We start from the raw sequence: 23,149 nt of genomic DNA, 5'->3' as shown, positions 1-23,149 counted from the left end.
TCGCATTTAAAACCAGCTGTAAATGTCTTTTGATCATTTTGTGTCGTGTGTGTGTGTGTGAAATATTGTAAGAATCGGTTTAAAATTTAAATTAAGACAATAGGAAATTCAAAATAACATGTCTGCTTGAGTTATTCAGCTCTCAAAGCAGCTGGACACAAAAGTCCCATGGCTACAGTGAAGGTACAAGATGTTGTCCCCGTTATATGGGAAAGGCAACTGAGGCCAGAGGGTGAGGGAATGGTGATTCAATGGGCAGAGAAGAGGTCAGTCCTTCTGATTTTAGGGCCTTGTGGAATCCCACCAGCGCTGGAAATGTCAGTTAAGGATAACTAGATTAAGGAAATGTAGAGCACACCATAGTGATCTGCAGACAGGCAATGACAGGCCATTAATAGGCCTGGTAATATGGATTTGCATTAACTGTTTGGAGGTGTTTTGTAAGCCCCTTGGCCTCGTGTCAGAGCACTGAGCTGGTGCATTGTTCCAGCACTGGAGTTACTGTTGTTGGTGTGAGTCCAGAGCTGCTGGGGTTGTGCAATGCTCCCAAGTCCTTGCTTTTCTCCCAGTTACCCTTTGAGTGGAAGTCCTTTCCTTGATTTTGATAACAGCTATTAAATCTGAATGCACCCACTCAGCTTTGCTGTGCTCCTCGGAAATAGGGCCAGGGGTTGTGTAACTTCCATTCATCCTTCCATGCAGAGCAGTTAATTTCCATTACTGAGGTTTCCCAACATCATAACAGAGTTGCATTAATGTGGCTTATCTGTGATAACCAGTGCAAACTAGTGCAGGAAAATCCATGAACAGTGTTTAATTCAGCCTGGTGAGTGAACATTACACCAGTGGCACCATCTCTCAGCCTCCTGCTGCTCCCCACACCTCTCCTGACCTGGGCCATGGTGCTTGAGCCCCTGTATCTGCTGGAGTTGCCTGTTATGAGTTACCACCATCAGTTACTCTGTGATCTGAGCAAGCTGTGATATAATTTCACTAAATTCCCTCAGTTCCCACCATTAGTGTGCAGTTGCCTGTTCTTCTCGAGTAGCCAGCCCAGAGCTCACTGGTGCATCTTTCCCATCACTCCAGTCACCCCATGAAGAAGGGCTGAAGGAGCTCACACGTTGCCCAATGTAATCTTGCTGCTAGCTGACATTTCTCCTCCTCCTCCACTCATTTATCCCAAATCCCTTCCTTTTCAGATCCCTTCATTTCCTCCTGCTCTCGGTTTTTAAGCCTTCTCTTATGTGACTTACTGTCTAGAACAGCTTCCCTCTGTACTCCTCTCCCCTTTCAAATCCTTCCTTAAACCACAGCCACTTCAGCAAGTCCTCCTTTTCAGAGCAGTAATCCCCAGCTATGCCACAGCCCACAAACATTATCTGGTGTCATGTCAAGCACGTGTTCAGCCTCTCAGGAAGTCTGGGGAGGTTTCTGAGATGGAGCAGAGCTTCTAAATCCCTTTGAAATGTAGCAGGCACCTCATTCCCTTTGGTTCAAACCCCCAGTTCTCCTCCCGGGGCAGGGTGTGTGTATTGGTGCTGGTGCCACGGGGCAGCACCACCACCCAGAGCCAGGAGAGGTTTGTGTTGAACCCCTGATCCCTGGAATCACAGTGATCCAGAGCTTGTGCCCCATGCTGAGATGGGCTGATCATGGTGTGTCTCGTGGGGCTGGTTCTCGCTCCCTTGCTCCTTCCCAGATGTGAATTTTGAGAAGGGCAGAACTTGCTGTGTCTGTCTCATGTCAGAGATCCCACATCATCAGTACCTATCTCCTTGTGAGTGGCTGGGATTCCTCCTGGTGGGATCAGCAGCAGGACTGTAGATGCTGTGCTTCTCAGTTACCTGCTGTGAGACAGGTTTGCTGCCAGGTGTATCTGCCAAGCAGGTGGATTCCCTCTGCTCCCAGGGAGGCTGTTGCTGTGAGAGTCCTGCACAAAAGGTGACATTGAGCATCCTGGACACGTCAGGAATACTTAGCCTGCTGTGTTTCTCAAAAGAAAAGATATTCCAGCTGGGATTTAAGAGCGGGGTGGCATGGTCATAAAGGGGTTTAGGACTAGGACCAGGCATGGGTGTGACCATGGGATAGCCATGTGTGCAGAGCAGAGAAGTAATTCAGGTGATGGTGGGTCTGCTCTTACATCCCTGAGAGTCTGGGTGTTCACACAGGGACCCCCAGCAGTCCTACACTGGGCTCAGGAAAACTCAGTGCTAAAATCTCTGTGGGAGCCTCTCGGGTCCTAAGTCCTAAACATGCTTGAAAACTTGCAGTCCCTCAGATTTTGACCCATTACATTTGCTCCTCATGTTGTGGTTTAATTCCAGGGAGCATCTTTAGGAACAGTCTGTGGGTAGATGGGACTCTCACAGTGGCTGTTCCAGGTGCAGCTCCCAGGTGACTTTGCCTGATAAAAACTGCTCCTCAAATAAATGTGAACTGTCAGCCATGGTCAGGCCTTAATGAGAGCCGGGCTAGATTCAGCTCTATTAGAAACCCACTTTAAGGGGAAGAAAAACCCCTAATGTGTCCATGTTTATCCAGGAGGGTGAAACACAACTGTCCTGGGGAGAAGCTGTGGTCCCCAGGCTCAGGCTGGGCTCACTCTGGGCTCTCTCCCCTCAAGCAACAGCTGGCAGCAGATCCCACACAGCACATTTGTGGGATATGTTCTCTTCCATTAGAAAGATGAAAGGTAAAAGAAGGAGAGAAGGCTAATCCTGATCGATTGCCAAACTCATAAAATGCAGAGGGAGAGAGAGAGAGCAAGGGAGAAACCTGCTGCAAATTACCCAGTGAGCCCGAGCTGGAGCTGGGGATTAAACCCAGGGCTGCAGAATTCCAGGCAATTCCTGTGAGCAGGAGGCCACTTGCATGTGCTGACTCCCTGCTCTGGCTGCTCCTCTCCGAGGCAGCAGAGCTGCTTGCAAAGTGTCAGAGTGGCAAAATTGGGGCCAGTCAGCAGTGCCTTTGGAAGCACTGCAGTGCAGGGAGCCCTGCAGTGACTGTGGGATGCAGGATCACATCCCCTCCTCCTGCCCTGGGACGCTGGGGCTGCCTCAGAGCTCCCTCGGGAGCTCCTCCTGGAATTACCTTGTGGAATTGGAGCTCCTCCTGGAATTACCTTGTGGAATTACTGCCCTGGGTGGGGCCGGGGGGGTCACTGGCTGGGGGTTGTGCAGGAGGGAGGTGGATGAACAGCAGAGGATGAACAGTGAGGGGGGACAGGCTTTCCATTACAGAAGCTCTGGATTTATTTCTGTTCATTCATTGCAAGTCAGAATCCATTCTCTTCATCTTTATTCTTCCATGCCGTGACACCTTTAAAATCCATGGTACATTTAACTTTTGATTTTCATTTAATACCTTTTAAAGTGATCTAATGCAGACAGATTACAGACAGTGAGGGTTACTGTCCTTCAGTGGAAATACCCTGTTTAATAAAATATTGTAAGACAGATTGGCCACTCCATGCATTAAAAAAAAAGAAAGATATACTAAGTTTAGATGCTATAGCAGTAAAACTTTATAGGCTTATCAATTCTGGACAGTCATGCTCTCCTGAAGTTTTCACATCACCTTGCAAAGGCAGCCAGCTATCCTGGTTTGGAAATCAGAACCAGTTGTTTTTGCAGTTTGCAGTATTTAATGTAGATCTATGTAAATTGCCAGGGGAGGGGGAGGAAAGCAGTTTGATCTTAAAATATAATTTGGATTGTTCTCATCTTTTCCTGTAAAGGCTGTTTTGATCATTTGTTGCCACCTCCCAGTTTTCAAACACCTCAGTCTCAAAAAGTTCTGATACTTTTAAAGATAAGGATCAAATTTTATGTATTTTTGTCTCTTAGTTCTCATGCCTTTGACATTCAGGTTTGCAAACTTCCCCTATCAAAGGGCTTTAACATCTTTCCTTTTTTTTTTATTTTTATTTTTAAATGAAAATTGACATTCTCATTTGTGACTGTAGGAGCCAAGACTTTAAGAAAAATGCCAAATACCACAATACCTATGGGAATTTGCAACCTTATTATTAATAATGGGCGCCTCTCACTTCTCTTCCAACCTCCTGAGATTTTGATGTTTCATCTAAATCCACCCAAATTCCTGTGATCTTTAAAGGTGGGGAGACAGTGGAAAAGTACTTCCTCGAGAGAAGAACTGATTACAAAGCATGGGATCTGGTTTCCAGTTTGAACCTCTTTAAACATCAAATATTTTCAGGTCTAAGCTTTGGTTTTTTCCCCCCCCACTTCTTTTTTGTTTTACTGGCAGAACGAAGAATTTGATTTAACGTTATACGCCTGGAAAAAATAAAGCATTTAATTTACATTTTACAAGGCAGTTATTGCAGGTTAATTAAATATCAATTGAATGTTATAGGCCATATTAAGATTTATTAATAACCCAGCAGATAAATCTCCCCGGAATTCAATTAAATGAAAATCACATAAAAATATATGTGCAATTTTATTCATATAGTGCATAAAATTCGTGAATTATAGCGCAGCATTGTACAGTAAGTTGATTAATGGGAATTAATTGCTGAAACAGAGAAAAATCAATTTGAACTTTCTGTAGCAGCTCTGAGAAGCACGGTGTGGTTCTCCCACCCCCTTGGAAAGCTGAGCCCGTGTCTGCACTCTGTACCACGGGATGAGCCTTGGAATGAATGTGCTTCCTCTCCTTTCACCTGCTTTAGCTCAGCGTTTTGGGCTTGGAGAAGGGAATCAGTCCCTGTTGCCAGCACGTTCCTGGGAGATCATGGGAGGACTGAGGCCTTTCCAGGGGAAAGCAGCAGCACAGTGACACGGGCGGGTGGCCCTGGCACTGAAGGTGCACGTGGGGTCGTGCTGGTGCCACAGGCAGGTCCCTCTGCCAGGGGGAGGCTCACAGGTGTATCCTGAGTTTGGGACTGTTTGGACCAATGGATTATGGAGACTTTTGCCCTCGATGCTGTTTCAGCTCCCTCTCTAAGCGCTCCCGAGGCAGTTGGCAGTGGGAGCTCTGGCTGTCTGCAGGGCCGGGAGCAGAGGAGCCTGCGGGGCTTTAACCAGGATTAGCCAGTGGCTCAAGGCCCGCTCGGGGAAGGGAAGCTTCCGACATCGGAGATGAGGCTCAGGAGCTGGACTTGGAAAATCTCTTTCCAATATTTGCAGGCCGATGGAGGCCTGGCCTGCTGCCATCTGTTCCCTGCACATCCTGTGTTAAATACTGTCAATATGAGATTATGTTCCAATTACGGTACCAGACTGACTGGTTTAACTCCTACCAGGAATCTGTTTTCCTTTATTACTATGCACTAACTCCGTGACTGATGTACCAGACACCAAAAGAGATGGTCTCTGCCCAGAGGGCTTTGTCTGACAGGAACATGCCGGGAGAAGACGGAAAGCGGCAGAAAATGCAGATGAATGAGTAACTGGGTTGAGATTCTCTTTTTAATTTGGGGATCCTTTGCTTGGTTTTGCGTTTGGCTTGAGTTGTGATATTACTAAATTCGCTTCCTTCAGACATTGCACAAGAACAGAGGCTTCCACAGAAACTCAAACAGGGTTAGGCATGTGGCTCTTTGAAGTGTGCGTGTTGGGGGCTGAGCGCCCGGCGCACACATGGGAATATTGCAGGATGGAAAACAGAGGGAGAGCCACGTTCCAGCTCAGACAACAACTCCAGCTTGTCCTGGGGAAGTTTAGCCATGTTTAAAATACAGCAGGTGTCTGTCATTCTGTCAGGGCACTCCTTGCTCATCCTCCCTGCTCCTGCAGCAGAGATTGCCTGCATCTGTCTCCTCTGTGCTCCAGCTCTGCTTCTCCCTGCAATAGTTGTCAGGGATATTAGCATTAAATACTTACTGCCTGGCTTAACTAAGGGGTAAGATAGGATTTAATTTGTATGGCTGAAATCCAATTATATAATGGAGCCCCTGGGGGAAGCAGTTATACCTGCTGAATCTCTTGGATGAGTAATTGTGCACAAAGGCTCCTCTCCAGAAGTAGAAACAGATCTGAAATATTTTTTTCTTTTCTCTTTTTTTTCTTGCTGCTGCTGTTACATAATAGTGCTGAGACCCTGAAAAGAAAAGCCAATGACAACCCAATGCAGTAGAAAGAATTAAAGCATTGCCAGGGGAAAACAAGTTATAATCTGATAAAATCAAGGATCTAACAGGAAGTCTGCTGCAGCATTAGCTTGGAGGAGCCAAAAGGCAGGGCAGCCAAAGGAAGCTTACTCATCTTTTTGGAAACCAGCACAGAGGCTTTGCTGTCTAACTTTTCCCCCCATTTCTGCCATGAACGGGGAAGGGGAATCCTCTACTTGCTTTTGTCAAAGCTTGGGAGGTGGGTAGGTATGAAAAAAAAAGCTGAGCAGCCAACTAATTCAGATGCTTTTGAAAAATGCTGCACTTAACCACCTTTGAAAATCCCTGCTGCTTATCCTGCATGTCATCTGCATCCTGATAAGCATCAGAATCAGAGGTGATGATGAGCAGGACAGGAACAAAAGCATGATGAGGTTCCCAGCGAGGTTTCTGAAAGCAGGCAAGCTTGTAAGGCATTAATCTCTGGGATAGTATTGGGGCTTGACAACTCTCCCATCTGATATCTCCAGCAGCTCCAAATCCCACAAAGGATCACACTCAGGGCTCTGAATGGGACCGGAGGCACCGGCGTGTTGTTCTTGCGCAAGCGTTCCCGGGGCTCGGGGTGCCAGATTTAATTCTATTTTTAAACACAGAAAGCAAACTTTTATTCTTTTCTAACGGGTTCCGAGTGGAAAAAATAAATTTCTCCACTCTCTTTGATTCCATGGCTACGGGAAGATAAAACTGCTTCCAGCCAGCCAAGGGAAGTCCAGAACTCCAAGTGCCCCAGGCTGAGGCCAGACCTGGCTGGGCAGAGGCTCCCACCCCTCCTTCGGCCTCGCTGCCTGGGCAGGGATTTTAATTCTTTTAAAAAGCACCTAAAGCCCAGCGGGCGCAGCACAGGCTCCCACGAGGATGGTACCTGTTCCCAGACTCGCAGCTCCACCCAGTGGCTCTTTTTTTGGCAGGATAAATCCATCGTTTCAGGAGCGTTAAAAACCTGTTGAGGTCAACGCCGGCACACCGGGAGATGCCCCTGGCGATGTGCGCGAGGGATCGAGGGCGGATTTCTTCATCGAATTCTTAAAGGGCTGTCAGCTACCCCTTGGATAATGGCAGAAAAACTGCGAAGAGACTTTTAGCGAAAATAGAAACCCCAGAAATTTTATTACTCCCTTAAACAACCCCCCCCCCCCCCAATCACAAACGGCAGGGGGAAAAACCAGTAGGAAGCTGCTCACTTACTTCAACCTTTCACATTCCCTGTGAGCAGACTGCAACAGTTTTGCCCGAATTTGTTTGTTACATAAAGTTAGTAATGAATTACCAGAGCGACTGATTTCTGATTTGCAAGCTCCTTTTGAAAAAGAGTGAATGTGAGAGTGAGTTTCGGCAAATGTAACTTGGCAGCTCACGCTGTATTGCTCCACTTTCCTTCCTGGGTAATTACAGGGACTAACAGGAAGCAAATTTTGATCATTTCTGTCAAGGATGCCATGCTGAAACTTGCTTTTTCCAGGATTATTGGGGTGCTCGTAATTAAAATAAGCTTTGATTTGTGCCTGTGCACACTTTTACTCTAGGAACACTTGAGATGGGTATGTATTCACAGAACACAGAAGTGTGATACCAACAGAGTTAATTTTAGATTTGAACCAGCATTGTAAAAATGCCCCATTCCTCCAAGCTCGAGTGAAAACTGAAATCTCAGCTGTGCATAATGTAGATTTAGCAGCCCCTCCGTATGTCTTAAAAATAGAGAAGCCGATAAACTGATAGAAACCACAGTTTTGCTGTGAATTTTCTGGAAGTGCCTGTCCCCATCTGTGTTAGGAAAATATCATCTGTGAAACGCTGCTCCCAGATGGACTGTGTAGCTGCAGTGCCACGGAATGAGCTGAAGTGACCTCTCCCTCCTGAAGTTCAAACGTTATTTAGCATAAATGCAGCCCCTCAGGCCTTCACTTGAAGTTGCTGTTTGCCAGCACAGCAGCTGAACGTGGGCTTTAATCTGCTTTGCTTTGCTGCTGGAGTGCTGGGACAGACTTAAAAATATATGAGCCCCACCTTTGAGCTTGTAGACATCAGTTCTCCATCCATGCAATTAGGAGCTAAGCCTATACATTGTTAGCACAAGAGGTCGGAGGTTTCTTTTTATAGGGGTAATATTTCTAAACAGATATAATATTCTATGTGTCAAAAATAACAGGAAGCATCTTGCAAAAGGTAGTTCTGGAAAAGAGGTTGATTTTTTTTTTTTCTGTTTATTAAACCCTAAAGCAGAACAAGAACTTGCTGGGTTTTCTTCATCTTCCCCAAAAGTATCACTTTTCATACAAAAAAGTCTGCTTTTTATACAAAAGAATACCCTTTACTGTATGAGCCAGTACAGACATCCCACCAGTTGTCTGAGGCCATGGCTTCTTAGGCTGTGGAACAAAACTGGTTAACTAATTTCAGGAAAAAGGTGTTTTTTGAGTACCCTTTCTCTCCTGAGCCTGTCTGTCCTGTTCCCAGGAGTGACCCCATGCAGTGGTGGCACCATGGCAGTGACTGAGGCCCACGTGGCTGCAAGAGAGGAAGCTTTCGAATGCACCCTGGTGTTCCACAGGACAACACAAAATAGCTGAGATTTTGGCATGACAGGTGTATGCATTTGCAGCCTCAGAGTTTTGCTCCTTCTCTGTCTCAGCACCAGGATTTCTGTGTTTGCAAAGTTCCTGCCAGAGATCTGCACGTGCTGCGAAGCTCAGGTGGAACCTGCCGGTGCGCTGAGCCATCTCCTCACCCCAAAAGTGGGGTTCAGTTCTTCTTCCCGGGAAGCTGGGGGGGTTCCAGGTTGCCCACAGCTGCTCTCAGCCACTGGGCAGTTCTGTGCCTGCTCTCGTTCCAGGTGAACAGGGGTTTGTACCCGAAATGCCTGGAGGCTTTGTCTGTCTCGTAGGAGAAGGTGGTGACTATTGTGTTCAGCAAAGGCAGGTTTAGGAAAGGCTGTGGCTTCCAGAAGGGCAACAAGATGACCCTGATTATCCTGTGCAGTTGTATCATTAACCACATCTTCCAGTAGGGGATGTGGGAGCCCAGTCTCACCGAGGGGTCTGCAGTGGACAGCAGCTGGTGCCTGACCAGGAAACCTTTCCTGGTTGGAGTGTCATCATAGGAATAGTACACTTGTCCTGCCAGCAAGCCTGGTTTCAGCTGCAAGTTCCTTGCTGCAAGGACATGCATCCATGCAACGTTCCCTGGAGAAATAAGAGGGGGAGAGAAACAGGTATTCAGGAGGAGCTGAATTTCCCTGTTTACTGTAGAATGAGTACATTGGATCTGCCAGCCTCAGTGCTGGGAAGCAGGGAAGCACTCGTGGTGTGCTCAGCTGCACTGTAGAGAGACTGAGGAGTTAATCCAGGCCTCCAAGATCCTTTAAACCTTTGGTCTCCTCTTTGAGCTGGACAATTAATGTGCCTCGTGATCCTGGTTCATGTGAAGGGAAAGGGCAGTGTTTTGTAGTGAGAGGAGGATGAATGAGAGTCAGTGCTCGAGGGTTTTATTCCTGGCTCTGCTGTGAGCCTTTGAAGAAGTCACTTGATTTATCTGGGCCTGATTCTTCTCTGAGAGCATTTTCAAAATACTGTTATCTGCACTTTTGGGAAAAGACATCTAAGTGTGCTGCACGGAAATGACTGAACCCCTGCATGATTTAATGGTGAGTTGTACTCCCCTGAAAGGCATTCAGCACCACAACAAACTCCTCCTGTAGGCTTTGTGAGTAGTTTCTTGTGCTTGCTAAAATCATTTATGTAGCACAGCCTTTTCTGTAAGGAATTTGACAAGTAGTGGTAAGATGATTTCTTCTAATGAAGAAGAAATTAAGTATCTTTTCAAAGCAAAAACATTTTCAAAATATTACCTGAATTTCTCTCTCTGCCCCCCATATACCCCCTAAAACATTTACCAAGGAAAAAAAAAAGAAAACCCTTCTCAGGAAAACAGTCGTAGTGAGCAGCTGCCTGAAAAATCCTTTAGTTTTGTGGCTATAAGAACATTTGTGCTCACTGACCACATTCATCTCTCTGTCTCGGAAGATTATGGTTAAGGTGATGTGTAAAACCCCCTGTGGCTAAAGCAGGCAGAGAGCTCAGTCCCTCACCCACGTAGGTGTGATTCCGCTCCGAGTCCTCAGGCTCCAGGAAGTTCAGGACCCCCTTCCTGGCCTTGGCCCCCCTGTAGAGCTCCTGGAGAAACGCTGCCTTCTCCCCATACACGGTGTTGGCTCGGATGATGCAGGTGGTGAGCTTACCACCGTGGCTCAGCTGGAAAACAGGGGAGGGATATTAGTGAGGGATGGACTCAGAGGTGAAATTCTTCCACCGCGGGTTTGCCGGACAAACCCAAAACCTGGGAATACTGGCCTAGAGGAGCTGCCATTTGCAGAGGTGCTCTGGATGTTTGGGACACGGTTTGGGTGCCTAAAAATGCCAGGAGGTGCCCAGTTTGATTCTGCTTTTTTTTTCATTGCTCACCTGCACCCACACATGCTCCCTGGGAGGTGCTGGATGGAGGGTGCTGGTGGCGTGAACTCTTCTGCAGTTGTGATGAGTTTTTGGAACAACTAAAATCAGGTACCAGAGGAGACCAACCAAGCTGAGTGGCCTCAAACTGTAATGGGGGAAGGGATGCTCTAGGCAGTGATTTAGGACACAGGTCTCATTTTTACATTCTGCTTCATTCCCTAGAAGAACTCCTCTGCCTGCTGACTGTCCTGGCACTCTCAAAGACTGGCCAGCTGCCTTAGGTAGGGGGCTGACTCTGGGTGCACCAATATTTTTGGTTCTGAAGTCACTCAGACATGCCTGGAAATTATACTTTTTTGCAGTATGAACTAAGTGAACCTGGTTTCTTCAACCCTGATTTAGCACAGCTCTTTCCAAAGTCACAGTCCTGCTGGAGCTGAAGCACAGGCTCAAAGGGAAGCATCCTTTGATCCTGCCAGAGTTTGGCAGCTTCCTGCTGGTGTGGGAATACTGGGCTTTGGGAAGCTTAGGACATTGTGGTTTATGCATCAAATCAAGGCAGCAGTTGGATACACACTTAGACAGGAGCTGTGGGGTCTTTTTAACCAACTCCCTCCTTTCCCCATCCTGTGCTGTAATTCCAGGGGTGCTGCTGTTGGATTTGGTACCTTTTTTCCGTTGGCTTCAAGTACAAGTTTTTCTGCCATGGCTTTTGTCTTCCCATAGGGCAGCTCCACTTCCCCACTGTACTCAGTGTCCTCATTTCCTCTGGAACACATTGGGAGAGATGGTGAGTGACCACAGGGTTTGGAGACATCTGTCCCAGCGGGATTTCCTCTGCAGTCCCTGCTGCCTGGGGACTGCTGCTGGCTGGCAGCCATGGGAATCTGAGATCCCTGCTGCAGTCTGGGAGAAATAAGGCCCCAAGAAACACCAGGTGGTCCGTGGTGTTCACATCCAGGTTGGCATGAGGGCACTGGTTTGATTTCTGAGAGCTGGGTTTGGTTTTGTCCAAGAGTGCGACGGAAGCAAATAATATCCCAGTGGGCAAATTAGAAGGCAGTGGAGCTACACTGTTCAGCCACTCACAGAAGCTGAACAAGGTGAAAAGAGCATAAGAAGATGGAAGGCAGGAAAAATGAGAGCAATCCTGCTTCATTTTTTCATTAAAGGCAGAGAAAAGCCTCTCATGAGCCATAAACTAAAAGGAGAAGCTACTACTTAATTTTCTCACAGAGTTGATTAAAGTTGGGAGGCATTTGCTGGGGATGTGATAGAGCTGCTGGTGATCTGGAAGACTTGCAATCAGCAGGTTTGTGCTGGGATTGTTCCTTCATCTCCCCTAACAAATTAAGTTTGAGGGGAAGGCAAAGCAATGACCCACAATTAAGGGCAAGCAGGGCTCCAGCCGTGCTGGGGACACTGGGTTGTGGCTGTGGAAGACAATGTGCTCCCCAGCCTCCCACCTCACAGCTGCAAAGGGGAAACCCTTGGGATCTAAAGTGTAACTGGCCTCACAGGGCCTGAAATAATTCCAAGGAGAAACAAGAGAGCAGCTCTATTCCTCACCAGGCTGAAGGTGTTTTGTCCCAGTGGTTCTAGATCAGACTAGTTCTTCACTAATTTGGATTTGCTTAAGCAAATCCAGTGGGCTCTGGAGGGGCTGGGGAGTGAAGAAACCTTGTTTAAAGCATTGGGAAGAACCATCCATGAACACTGTGTGGGCACTTGCTCCCCTGCTGCCGTGACTAGCATGGATCAGCTCTCTCTCCCTCTGTGTGCTGCAGGAGACTTTCTTCCCGTTTTTTAATTAATTTACTCTATATTTTGCTCTCTAAGAGAAATCCACTCCGGGCAAACCCAGCACTCTGCCAGGCATGGGGCACCCCATACAGGGCAGTGGGGAATTATCCTGCTCCTTTGGCAGATGGGGCTTGGATGCACCTCTTGGAAGGGTTGAGTGGCCTGTGGCGAGTTCGCACAGCAGATCTGCAGCAGAGGTGTTTTTGTCAAACACTGGGCCCCGGGAGGGCCAGCTCTGTCTCAGGCTCCCTGTCTGACCTTGGGCTCCTTGCTTTCCCTTTTCTCTGCTCAGATTTCCATGTGTAAAACGTGGATAATGCTGCTGCCTTGCTCCTGCCTGTTCAGCAGCCCAGTGTGTTGTGTGCCGGGTATCCCAGCTGAGATCCAGGGGCTTCTTGTGCTGCAGCAACAGAAATAAATTAGGAGCATCAGAAATGCAGCCTCCTCGCACACCCTGGGCTTTTATCACAAAACCCTCCTCCCTTTCCCCATGTTTACAGGTGATGAGCAAGAGACAAACCGAAAAACAAGCGAGACAAAAGATAGATTGTGCAAGGTTTGTTGCAAGCCTGGGAGAGGCCCAAGACAAATAGGAGGGGTTATCTAGAAGTTCTAGTTTTAATTGCTGGGTTTTTTTCCCAGTCCAATTTTTTTTTTTCTTGCCTCGCAAAGCTTTTAAAAAGCAGCAGCTCCACAAAGGGGGCGAACCCACCCCGGCGCTCCACTCGTGTGCCTTCCCCCTCCCCTCCCGAGCTCGGGAGTAACAAAGAGCTCAGCACAATGCTCTTGCTTTTCAAAACGATCAGAGAGAACCGAACGCTAATCAGAGCGGAGCAGCGTTGTCAGGAGGGATCTCAGCGCTGGCTGTCCCGGGGGGATCGGGACTGACAGAGGCATTTTCTATTCCTGTCGGATGCTGAGGTGTGAGCGTCATCCCCGCACCCATCGCCCCGGCCAGGGACTCACCGGGCTTTGTCTGTGTCGACGTAAAAGGGAGTTAAATAAATTACAGGAGGAATGGTGGAGAAGGGGGACAGAAAAAAAAGGGGAAAGGCAGGCGGGATCGCGGGCTGTGAGGGAGAGGGTGGAACAGGTTGGATGGGGAAGGGGGAGATGAGAAGAGGAAGGGAAAAGGTGCTTTCAGTCTGGAAAACAGGGCCGTATTTCACTGCCCTCCAGCCATCCCTGGGCTCCCTACTGAGGCACGTGGTGTAAGTTTTGACTGGGGGGCTGACCCTTCTCTCATTATGTAATTCCCTTAGTTTAGAATCAAAATCACTGGAGGATGAAGGCCACCCTCTTGAGCCTCCTCCCAGCTCAATGGCAGAACCTGAGTGTGTTCTGCCAAGTGCCTCAGAGGCTCTAGGTGTGCTTTTATTTGCATTCGTGGTGGGGAAGGGTTGGGATGTGATGGGCAGAGGATGTCCAGGTCTAACTCCACGAGCTTCAGCCCAGCTGGGTTTTGCTTGCCCCCACTGGTGCCACCATTACAAGCCAAAGGACTGTGCTCTCAGGCAAGATCTGAGGTCGATTTTTTCAAGACATCTATTCACATCTGTCTCTTCAGTCTCAGGACTAAAATACTGACAAGGACGTGCCTGTATCTACATTCATTTTTAGAAATGACCTGGATATGCTAATGAACAAATTCCATGGCTTTGCAGTGACACAGACTCTCTGGTGCTCGTAGTCCCAAGTGATTTGTTGCTCTCATTATTTTTTTTTTTCCCATAAGCTGGACATTTATTCTACAGATTTGGGTACTTAAACACTTTTCAAAACAACTGGGTTATGCCTTAGCTTACTTGTGAGGGTGAAATTTAGGCTTGTAGGTCATTTTAAGTTATATCTTAAGCAGCCTTTTCTAGCTGGGCTCAGATTTCTGGAGCGACTAAGCCAGCTGTGCCCAGCCTGGCTGCCTGGAGAGAAAAACCCCTGACTTTGAGCCAGTTCCCCTTGCACTCAAGTTTCCGTGGTTTGAGCATGGCCTGTGTGGCTACAACCATGCTTGGAACCAGCAAGGGCCCTTCCAATAGCACATATCAGGCTGCAGATATTTCTACCTGACCTCAAATTCGACCTAAAACCTCAGCTCCTGGTCTTCAGAAATAGCAGCCCTGCTGACCCAGGAATACCAAAGGTGTCCCAGTGCTGAGCCCTGAGCGGGAGTGGCAGCTGATTGTGACAGTCAAGTCTGGAGATCAAAGATCTGTAAGCAAAAAAAACCCTTCAGAATTGTAATTTTGACCACTGTCTTTGTGTTGCTGCAAATCCCACCTTTGCCACAGAGGGTTTTCTGAAGCTCTGCTGCTTCTTCTGGGTCTGTGGGTTGGTCTCATGGGAGCCACACACAGAGGAGATGGGTTGAGCACAGTGACCCAAAGTAGTGGCATCAGGAGTCCAGGAATCAGCCCTCATGAGCTTGTTGCCAGGAAAATGGATTTTGAGGGATAGAAGGACACAGTTTACAGGTCAGGCCCAGGTAACAGAAGGGTGTAAATACATCTGAGTGCTGCAGGGAACCTTCACACCAATACATCTGTGCCCTGAGACTGTGTGGCCAAATTACTTTCTTCTGAGTTAGTGCTACATGAGATTTGCCCACATCTGACAGCAGGAGATGGGTACAGGCTTAATGGCAATTCCCTGTGGAGCTGGGAAGAGGAGGGAGAGTGTGCTGGCAGCAGTAGAGGGTCACCTGCCCTTTGGGTTGACTGATTGTAAGGGGAGAGCAGAAACTGTGACCCGACAGCAGGATGCAACTTGACCACGGCCCAAACCTCAAACATCTGAGACCTTCTCTGACGCTGATTTTAGGGCTCAGAGGAGCAGGGCTGTGCACGTGGGGACAGCCTGGAGGTGCAGCTGGGCCATTCAGCTCCCACCCAACCCTTTCAGTCACTGCTCTCACAGCTGGCCAGGCTCAGGTCGGGAAGAGCTGGTTCCCGAAAGGGAAGAGCGGCAAGGAAGGATTCTCAAGGAAGAGAAGAGGAATAGACAGGAAGGGCAACATGTATCTCCTTTGTAGCCACAGCTAAATTCTCCATCTGGTTGCAGTTTCATTGCTGTTCAACTGGAAATCCAGAAGGATGGAGAAGATTTGCTCTTCCTCACCTGAACATGGGCTCACACGAGGTGTTGGGTCCCACCGCGGCCACGGAGCTCGTGTGGACAAGGTACGGAACGTCCAGGGCACGGCAGGCCCTCAACACATTTTCAGTTCCTGTGGGGCAGGTTGGGAAGGACAGACATCAAACACTTTGCCTTGATTCCTCTTGTTCAGGAAGGACAAATGTTAACCACCTTGGCTTGGTTTCTCTGGTGCCACTCAAAAGAGATTTCCGGGCTTGGGATGCTGAGACTTGGAGCAGATCCAGCTTTATTGTGGCTGGAAAGATGCAAAGCCACAGGTCAGGGCTGCAGTTCCTCGGGTGTGTTTGCATGGGAATGGATAGGAGTAGCAGTTCCATCTGTAGCTTTAATGTGGCTTAACCTCTATGGCCATTGGCCACTGACTTAACTTGCACTTTCTAGTTGCTAACAAAAAGGAAGCTGACAGCTTGGCAGAGCAGAACTCTTTGTTTTCCATCCTTTTTTTGATTTGTGGACAGACTGCTGGGTGAATTGCAGCCTTCTGGCAAAAGGCTCAGTGTTTTAGTTGCATGTGTGGCTCTATAGAAGCCCTGCAGGGTGCTATAGGGTGAAACCATTGCAGCAGGCCCTTGAGAGCTGCAGAATTTGAAATAAGATTGTAGGGGCAGCCCACAAGTCCACAGGAAAAACAGATGAATCCAGAGCATGGTTTGGTTTAAGGAAAGTTGGTCTGGCTGAACCTGTGGGTTGGTGTGTGTGGCTTTGGTTTGGTTGGTTTGGGGTGTTCTGTGGGTTCAGATATTTCTGACTCTTCCAGGGGTGGTTTTTGCATTCATTGTGATTTTGATTCAAGCTGATCTGTGAGAATCTCAGTGACAACAGCATAACCATGGCTGCATTCTGAGGGCCTTCAAATCTGATAGGGCAGATCTTAAAGGGAGCAGCTCATAGGGTTGGTTTCCAGAAACCTCCATAGTATTTATACTTGGCTAATCTGACTCTGCCCCTGAGCCTCCCTGCAGATCTTGTGTGGGAGGGCTTGTGATTCCTGTTCTCTTTGTTGTTAAAGGCATAATCTGAAATTACCAGGGAAATCCTGAGTTTAGGATAATTTCAGAGGGCATGAATCAGTGTGAAGTCCTGATGGAAAAGGATCAGTCTGCTTCTCCATGAGCCTATCACAATATGTAAAGTTAACTGAGAACCCCTGCTGAGAAACATCACTGGAAACAGCTGAGTTAAAACCCATTCAGTTTAACAAAAAGCAGATTAAAAAGTCTTTAAGTGACTAGATGGAAAAAATAATTCTTGCAGAAGAGAATTCTTCAATCCAGTCAACAAGACTGTAACAGGATTCGGCAGCCAGTGGTTGAAACAGAGGAGAGAATCAAAGCAGAAGATGTAAATTTTTGCCAGAAATGGGAATTAACCACAGCCACACCACCACTCCTCAGCATTGTTATGGCTTGCTGAAAGACATGATAGATAGCCCATTAACTTGCACCCTTAATTGGAGGCAACAAGTCTTTTGAAAAGGATTGGTCCAATTTAGCCACAAATTGTTGGGCTTAAGGCAATAATTGGATGAAATTCTGCGGCCTGAGCTGCACAGAGGAGCCAGCTAGAGGATTATATACTTGACCTGTTCTGACCCTATTTTTTTCCATGAAGTCTGCAGCAGGTATCAAATACTATTTTTTGTTCTTTCATCTGCTATGATTTTGACAGAAAAGTTTAGACTACTCTCTCCCTTTGGGATTTGGAGGAGTCCTGGTGAGGGCAGCAGGTCTGTGTGGAGGAGATTTAGGGAGGTTTATGTGAAGGGAGAAGAAGTGCCTCCTCCAAGGGGAGGCAGAAATGCAGGACAGGCTCCTGTAAAGCCATCCCAAACTGTGCCCCTGAGGGACACTCAGTCACGCTGGAAAATCTTTGCCTGTGTGGTTTTCTGGGAATGTCACAAACATCTGCAAGAGGTTTGGTTTGCTGAAGAGGGGAGTGCCCACTGTTCTCTAGAAACCTGCCTGTGCTGAAGTACCTTGCTCACAGCAAGCACAGTGAAGAGGAAGGTCTCACAAGGCCATTACAAGGCAGTGGGAAGCCTCAGGCTCTGAATATTCTCAGTACACAAAGAGCACAACACAGGCTCTTAAAAGCATCTGGTTTTGAAAACAGCAAGAAGAATTTAAATGTTACCCTCGAATGTATCAGCAAATAGTAGAAGCCCTAAGCAGTAACCGGGTTTGAGATATACATATAAAAAAAAATTAAATCCTTTCCCTTTGGTTAATGACTATTTTAGTAGCTAACAGCCTGAGGTGCCACTGGAATTGCTGCTGTAATAGGGATTTCATTATTTTTACAGCCTGTGCTTATTTCCTGGATTTATGAACAAATTTTCTTTAAGCAGATCTTGCACTGAACACAAACCTGGCTCTTGGTGGTCGGAAGGACGAGGTGTGGAGTTCTCAGTGGCACATGGTTTGTAGGTACATGACATTTGGGAACTCTGACTGTGATTAAAATAACATCACTCCCTTCTAGTGGGTGCAGTTCAATGTGTACAGCCTTGTGCAGGTGTATACAGGGCTTTTTTTTATCCCTGGGAAGATGCCTAGAACAGGGGTTAACTTTTAATTGTTGTCCTTGTCACACACTAAACAGTTTCTGACCACTGTGGGCATGTTCTGGATCCCTTATTAGGGAAGGTTATACCCTGGACCAGAACAGCTGTATGATAACTGAGCCCAGAGCTGATGTTTTGGGATGAGGAGCAGCATGACCTGCCCTGAGCAAGGACAGAGGAGCAAGGGCAGAAACTTGCCCACTGGAAAAAAAAAGGTCCTGGGCACCTTTCCCATCTCGCAGTAGAGTGGTGTGCATGGAATTCAGGACAGGGCAGGGATTTCTGAGGGATCCTCCACAGGAGCAGCTCAGGGAAGGGTGTGTGGCTGCAGCTGTGGGAGTGTTATGACATGGAAACCCTCAGTGAAGAACTACCAGGCCGAAGGGAGAAGAGGACAGGGTTATTCCTCAGGAACTGAAGCGAGGGAGCGCAAAACCCGAGCGGGTGTTCCTCACAGTCACAGTGTGAGTGCACCAGGGTGTGTGAGGAACCTAAGGCCGGGTTTAATTCCTCGTTTTCCAGAGCTTACCCCCCACATTGACGGCTCTCATCTCCCAGAAGGGCACTGTGCCTCTGTAGTCCACGAGGGCAGCCGTGTGGATCACCACGTGCACCCCCTGCATGGCGGCCAGGAGCGCCTCGTAGTCCCGCACGTCTCCTTTCACCGCCGTCACACGGGTGGTGGCTGGGGGAAAAGAACAGGACCAGAGATGCAAGGAGGGGAAAAAAAAAAGTACAAACCAACATCCTCACCTTCCTGCAGAGCCAGGATCCTGCGTGCAAAGCTTTGCTGTCTGCAGGGCAAGGCCGTGACTGTACCGACGGAACACGTCACGCCAGGGGGAAATTCGTCCCTGGTTCCGAGCCCCAAGAAGCCAGATGTGCATCTGGTTTGATTCAGCACAGCACTCTGCATGAACAGTGGGCCAGAAGAGCTGTGTCTGTCATTGCAAATCCCCTGTCTGCATCCAAGGATGGTGCTGAGAGCAGGAGACACTCGGCCCAGAGCTGCAGCTGGTCAAGGGCTGCTCCAGTCCCTGGGGATTTGGGAAGCTGGACACTTTTTTTCTTGCTGTACACTTTCCTTCAGACAGAGGATTTTTAAGGGTTGCTGGGAATAACACCAGGGGAGTTCAAGGGACATTGCACAGAGCTTTATTTAAATTGCAAACACTGTAGATGGGAGGGGAAAATAACGTAACAGGTATTAAAAGTTTCATAGGAAATTCCTCTCTTTGAGCCACTCAGAAGGAATTTTCCCCCTATCTCCTTTCTCCCCCTCCTTCTTCCTCGACATAGCTTTCCATACATAGCTACTCTTGGCATCTACTACTAATTTTCTTGCTTTGAGACAGTGTTGCAATGTTTGAGTAGGATTTTTCCCTTTTTCCTTTCGTGTAGTTGGGAACAGGCCAGCAAGGAGCTGGGGTTAGGAGGCCATACTCCTTGGGGATTGGCAATAATGCACTCACAGGATTGCTTTGGGAAGGAGAAGTCTCCTCTGCCCTGGGCTGTCTGGAGAGCCCAGTGTATCCTGGGATCAGGGCAGGGATTTCTGAAGGATCCTACACATGAGCAGCTCAGGGAAGGGTCTGTGGCTGCAGCTGTGGGAGTGTTATGACATGGAAACCCTCAGTGAAGAACTACCAGGACAAGGGGGGAAGAGAACAGGGTTGTTCCTCATGAACTAAAGGGAGGGACAGAATCCAACACAGCAGCTCTGAATGTTTTCTGAGCAGCATGGGATGGAGGAGGAGGCTGGAATTCTACAAAAGGGTCGGACTGCTTTCTTAATTAGCACAGCCAAGTTTTGGTGGACTCACTCAATATTCTTAATTAATATTGAATGATAATACTAAAAATAATTCAATATTAAAGCACAGAGTTGCTTCAGTGAGAAGAGAGGGGAAAAAGAAAGGAGTTGTCCTTGTAGCAGAGGTAAAACATTTGCCCAGAGGACCAGAGTGCGGAGGATGCTCCTGCTGAAAGCTGGACCAGGGTGTCAGCAGACTGTTGGGGGGATTTTTCTGCTGCTCTGTGGTTTGGGAAAGCCTGGAACCCATCAGGTTGAAGTGTTAAATAGTCTTTTTTACATCATCTGTCTTAAGGCAGCTGTGTAAGGCAGCCATGAGAAATTTTCAGATTGATAAGAGCTATAAGGAGGTGATGGGTGTAACTGCAGCCCTGTTGCATTATCAGCTACTTTGGAGAACTTTTGAAGGCACTGGGAAACTGCAGTAGAGCAAATGAAACACCTGTGCCTAGAAAGGAGGTGAAGAAGAGCCAGGAAATTCCAGAATATTTTGATTTCAACCCCAGGAAATCCAGGAGCACACACTAAAACGACATGTGTGTGAGCACCTGTGGGGTAATAAGGAGAACAGCAGCAGCTGACAAGGATTTGTCAAGAACAAATCAAGTCAGATAAACCTCCTTTGTTCTCATGGCAAAGTAACAGGCTGCAGGGATATTGTGGAACAGGTTGATGCCATCTATCTTGATTTTAGGAGGGCTTTGGAAACTCTGTGTCCTTCTGGTCAGGAAAACACAGGGCTAAATGAGCCCCATTAGGGAGAGCACAAAGCCAGGGGAATTACAGCTCCCATGGAATTGCCAGCTGTGGTAGGTGCCTGCCCTGGGGCTCTCCTGTATTTGAGTCTTTTTTTTTATTGTTTTCATCAAGAATCTGGCAGATTTGTTCATTAAATCAGCAGATAACATCAGGCAGGGAGGGACTGGAGGATTAGAGAATGAGCTGCGTGTAACTCAGAGAGGCTGGAAAAGAAAGGGGAAGTTTGATAGGAACAAAGAGAAGTTTTTGGGCTGAGCAGGGAAGAGGCAGCAGGTCTTCATGAAAGGGTTAAATTGGGCCAGGGCAGCTCAGGAGCTGTTGCCTGTTGGCGGGGTCCTTGTGAGTGGGAAAAAGGCATCGCTGTAGTGACAGGGGAAACAGGAGGAGGTATTCCAGGATGGAAGGCACAAATCCATCAGCTTTACACAGCAGTGGGAAGGCCACAACTGGTCTCTCTCCCCAAACCTCAATGCCCCTCTTCCAAAAAGGAGCAACACCAGTGCCTGAGGTACTGCTGGAGTGGAGGAGGAAGGAGGGAATGCTCATTTAGCCAAAAGGAGAAACCAGTATGGAGTGGAAGGAGGGGGTTATTGTTAAAAAAATTGCAGTAATGGTGTAACACCTATTCTAAGGGTGGATGAGAAATGAAGGACTCCAAGTGCAGATTAGGCTGTACCACAGCAGTGGCCTGGTGCTGCAGAGATAAATGGGCTGCCTGAGGTGGCCTGGGGACAGGACAGACAAACATCTGCAGGGCTGGTCTGCCTTGGGGCAGAGGGATGGGGTTGGGATGGCCCCTCAGGCTGCTCCTGCCTTGTTTGCTTCGGTGTCAGGACACAGACCACTCCTGGAGCCTGGATTCTGGCACCTCTCTATGGTTTAAACAGCTTTTTCTTCAATTATGGGTGCTTTAAAGGCAATTGGCTCCCTGAAACCTGGGGAAGCCAGTCTGCTGAGTTCATCTGCCAGGGAGGGTTTCTGATAGTCATATTTCCCTGGGAGTCTTAACTTGCTCTAAGTGTCTCTTCTATTAATATCTCCCCACAGATGGGACCTCCCTTATCACTTTTGCCTCTCTCAAAGCAGGCTGAAGGTCTGGGCAGTCAGACAGAGGGGACCCAGCCCACCATTACCTGAGCTGCCTTGGCTTGTTTTGCTTGGGTGTTCCTGAATCCAGTAAAACAGGTTGTTTTCCCCCAATGTATCTCGCTGTACTCAACCCTGGATGAAGGCAGCTCTCAGAATATGATCAAATGGATTAATTTAGTATCTCTGAGAGTGTTTACTGAGACTCACCTCTTCCTTCATATGCACAGGAAGGCTGCTGTAGGTTTCTCCCAATTATTTCCATAATTTATTTCACAATACCTGCAGCAGATGCTGAGTTTCTCTTCTATTATTGTCAGGATTTTTATCTTTCAGAATTGGTGACTGGTTGGAGCAGTTCAGGAGGATGTTTTTGTGTCCCTTTGCTGTCAGTCAGACTGGTTGAGCAGAAGCAACTGGGCAGCCAAGTTCCCCTGTCACGTACTCAGGGTGCACATTGCTCCTTACAACTGATCCCTGTGTGGGGACTTAGATCCTCCTGTGACATCTCTGGAGGGTACAGGCTATGGATCTTTTTTTTCTTTGATTTAGTCCTGTGCTGAAAAACCTTTCAGAGCTGGAAGTTGTTCTTTATCCAGTCCCTTTAACCCCGTGCCTGTAACTGTGGCATCTCCTGCATTATTCCATCTGCCATGAAAGGGAGGGTTCTGGCCACCAAATAGATGCTGATGCTCTTTTCTTACCTGTGGTGAGATATTCTACTTCTCCTTTTGCTACTGAATCAAAAACTCTGACTTCTTTGATGTAGTCTTGTTCAGACAGGAGCTCTACGATCTTCTCCCCAATAAACCCACATCCTCCTGTCACCAGGTAGACCCAGGCCCCATCCATTTCTGAAGATGGTTCTGAGGTTGAAGGTGGCTGCCAGGTTCCTTCTGTGCTCTGCTGAGCTCTCAGCCAGTGTGTTTTCTGAACTAAGTCTAAAGTTTAGCTGTCATAGAACGGTGCTGGCTGAACATTAACTCCGTCCAGTTACACATAAATCAGGTTTTCCTTGGTGCAATCCCACAGATTTGCCACAGGCCCATCCTGGGCCCTCTGACTCAGCCTTTCCTTTCTCCCACAGTAGCCCATGATCAGCAGGGCAGCTCTGGATTGCCTTGGTATGTGGCCAGTCTCAGGCCAAAATCTGGATGGCAGAAGTTTTCCACCCTGGACAGCCCTTTCCCACAGGCTGCTCTGACAGCTGTGGCCTCTGGGAGCTGCACAAAGGCTGTGTGTGCTGGAGGGGTGCTCAGGGCAGCCACTTGTCAGTGTGGAGGTCCAAAGACCTCGTCCCCAGGCACTGGTGATCTGTGGAGAGGCTGCAGAGCACAGACCCCTCCAGTGCTGAGCTGGGTCATGCACAGCACAGG

General features: G+C 47.9%; 1 protein-coding gene across 1 annotated transcript; it reads right to left on the bottom strand.

Moving 5' to 3' along the window:
• Window positions 1–5,431: 5,431 nt before the first annotated feature.
• LOC127481028 (3 beta-hydroxysteroid dehydrogenase type 7-like) lies at window positions 5,432–22,691 on the bottom strand. Its single transcript, XM_051809852.1, has 8 exons — window positions 22,478–22,691; window positions 18,645–18,800; window positions 15,514–15,622; window positions 11,265–11,364; window positions 10,233–10,395; window positions 7,008–9,327; window positions 5,946–6,072; window positions 5,432–5,816 (listed from the first exon to the last, which is right to left on the bottom strand). The coding sequence occupies exons 1-6, from the start codon at window positions 22,623–22,625 to the stop codon at window positions 8,888–8,890; spliced, it is 1,116 nt and encodes a 371-aa protein (XP_051665812.1). The 5' UTR covers window positions 22,626–22,691; the 3' UTR covers window positions 5,432–5,816; window positions 5,946–6,072; window positions 7,008–8,887.
• Between the last annotated feature and the right edge of the window lie 458 nt (window positions 22,692–23,149).

This window comes from Manacus candei, unplaced genomic scaffold (genome assembly GCF_025592945.1).
Source record: "Manacus candei isolate 608988 ecotype Guabito, Panama unplaced genomic scaffold, ASM2559294v1 h1tg000076l, whole genome shotgun sequence".
Lineage (NCBI taxonomy): Eukaryota > Metazoa > Chordata > Aves > Passeriformes > Pipridae > Manacus > Manacus candei.
Note: the sequence above shows the minus strand (reverse complement) of the source record. Positions and strands in the feature narration are given on the sequence as shown.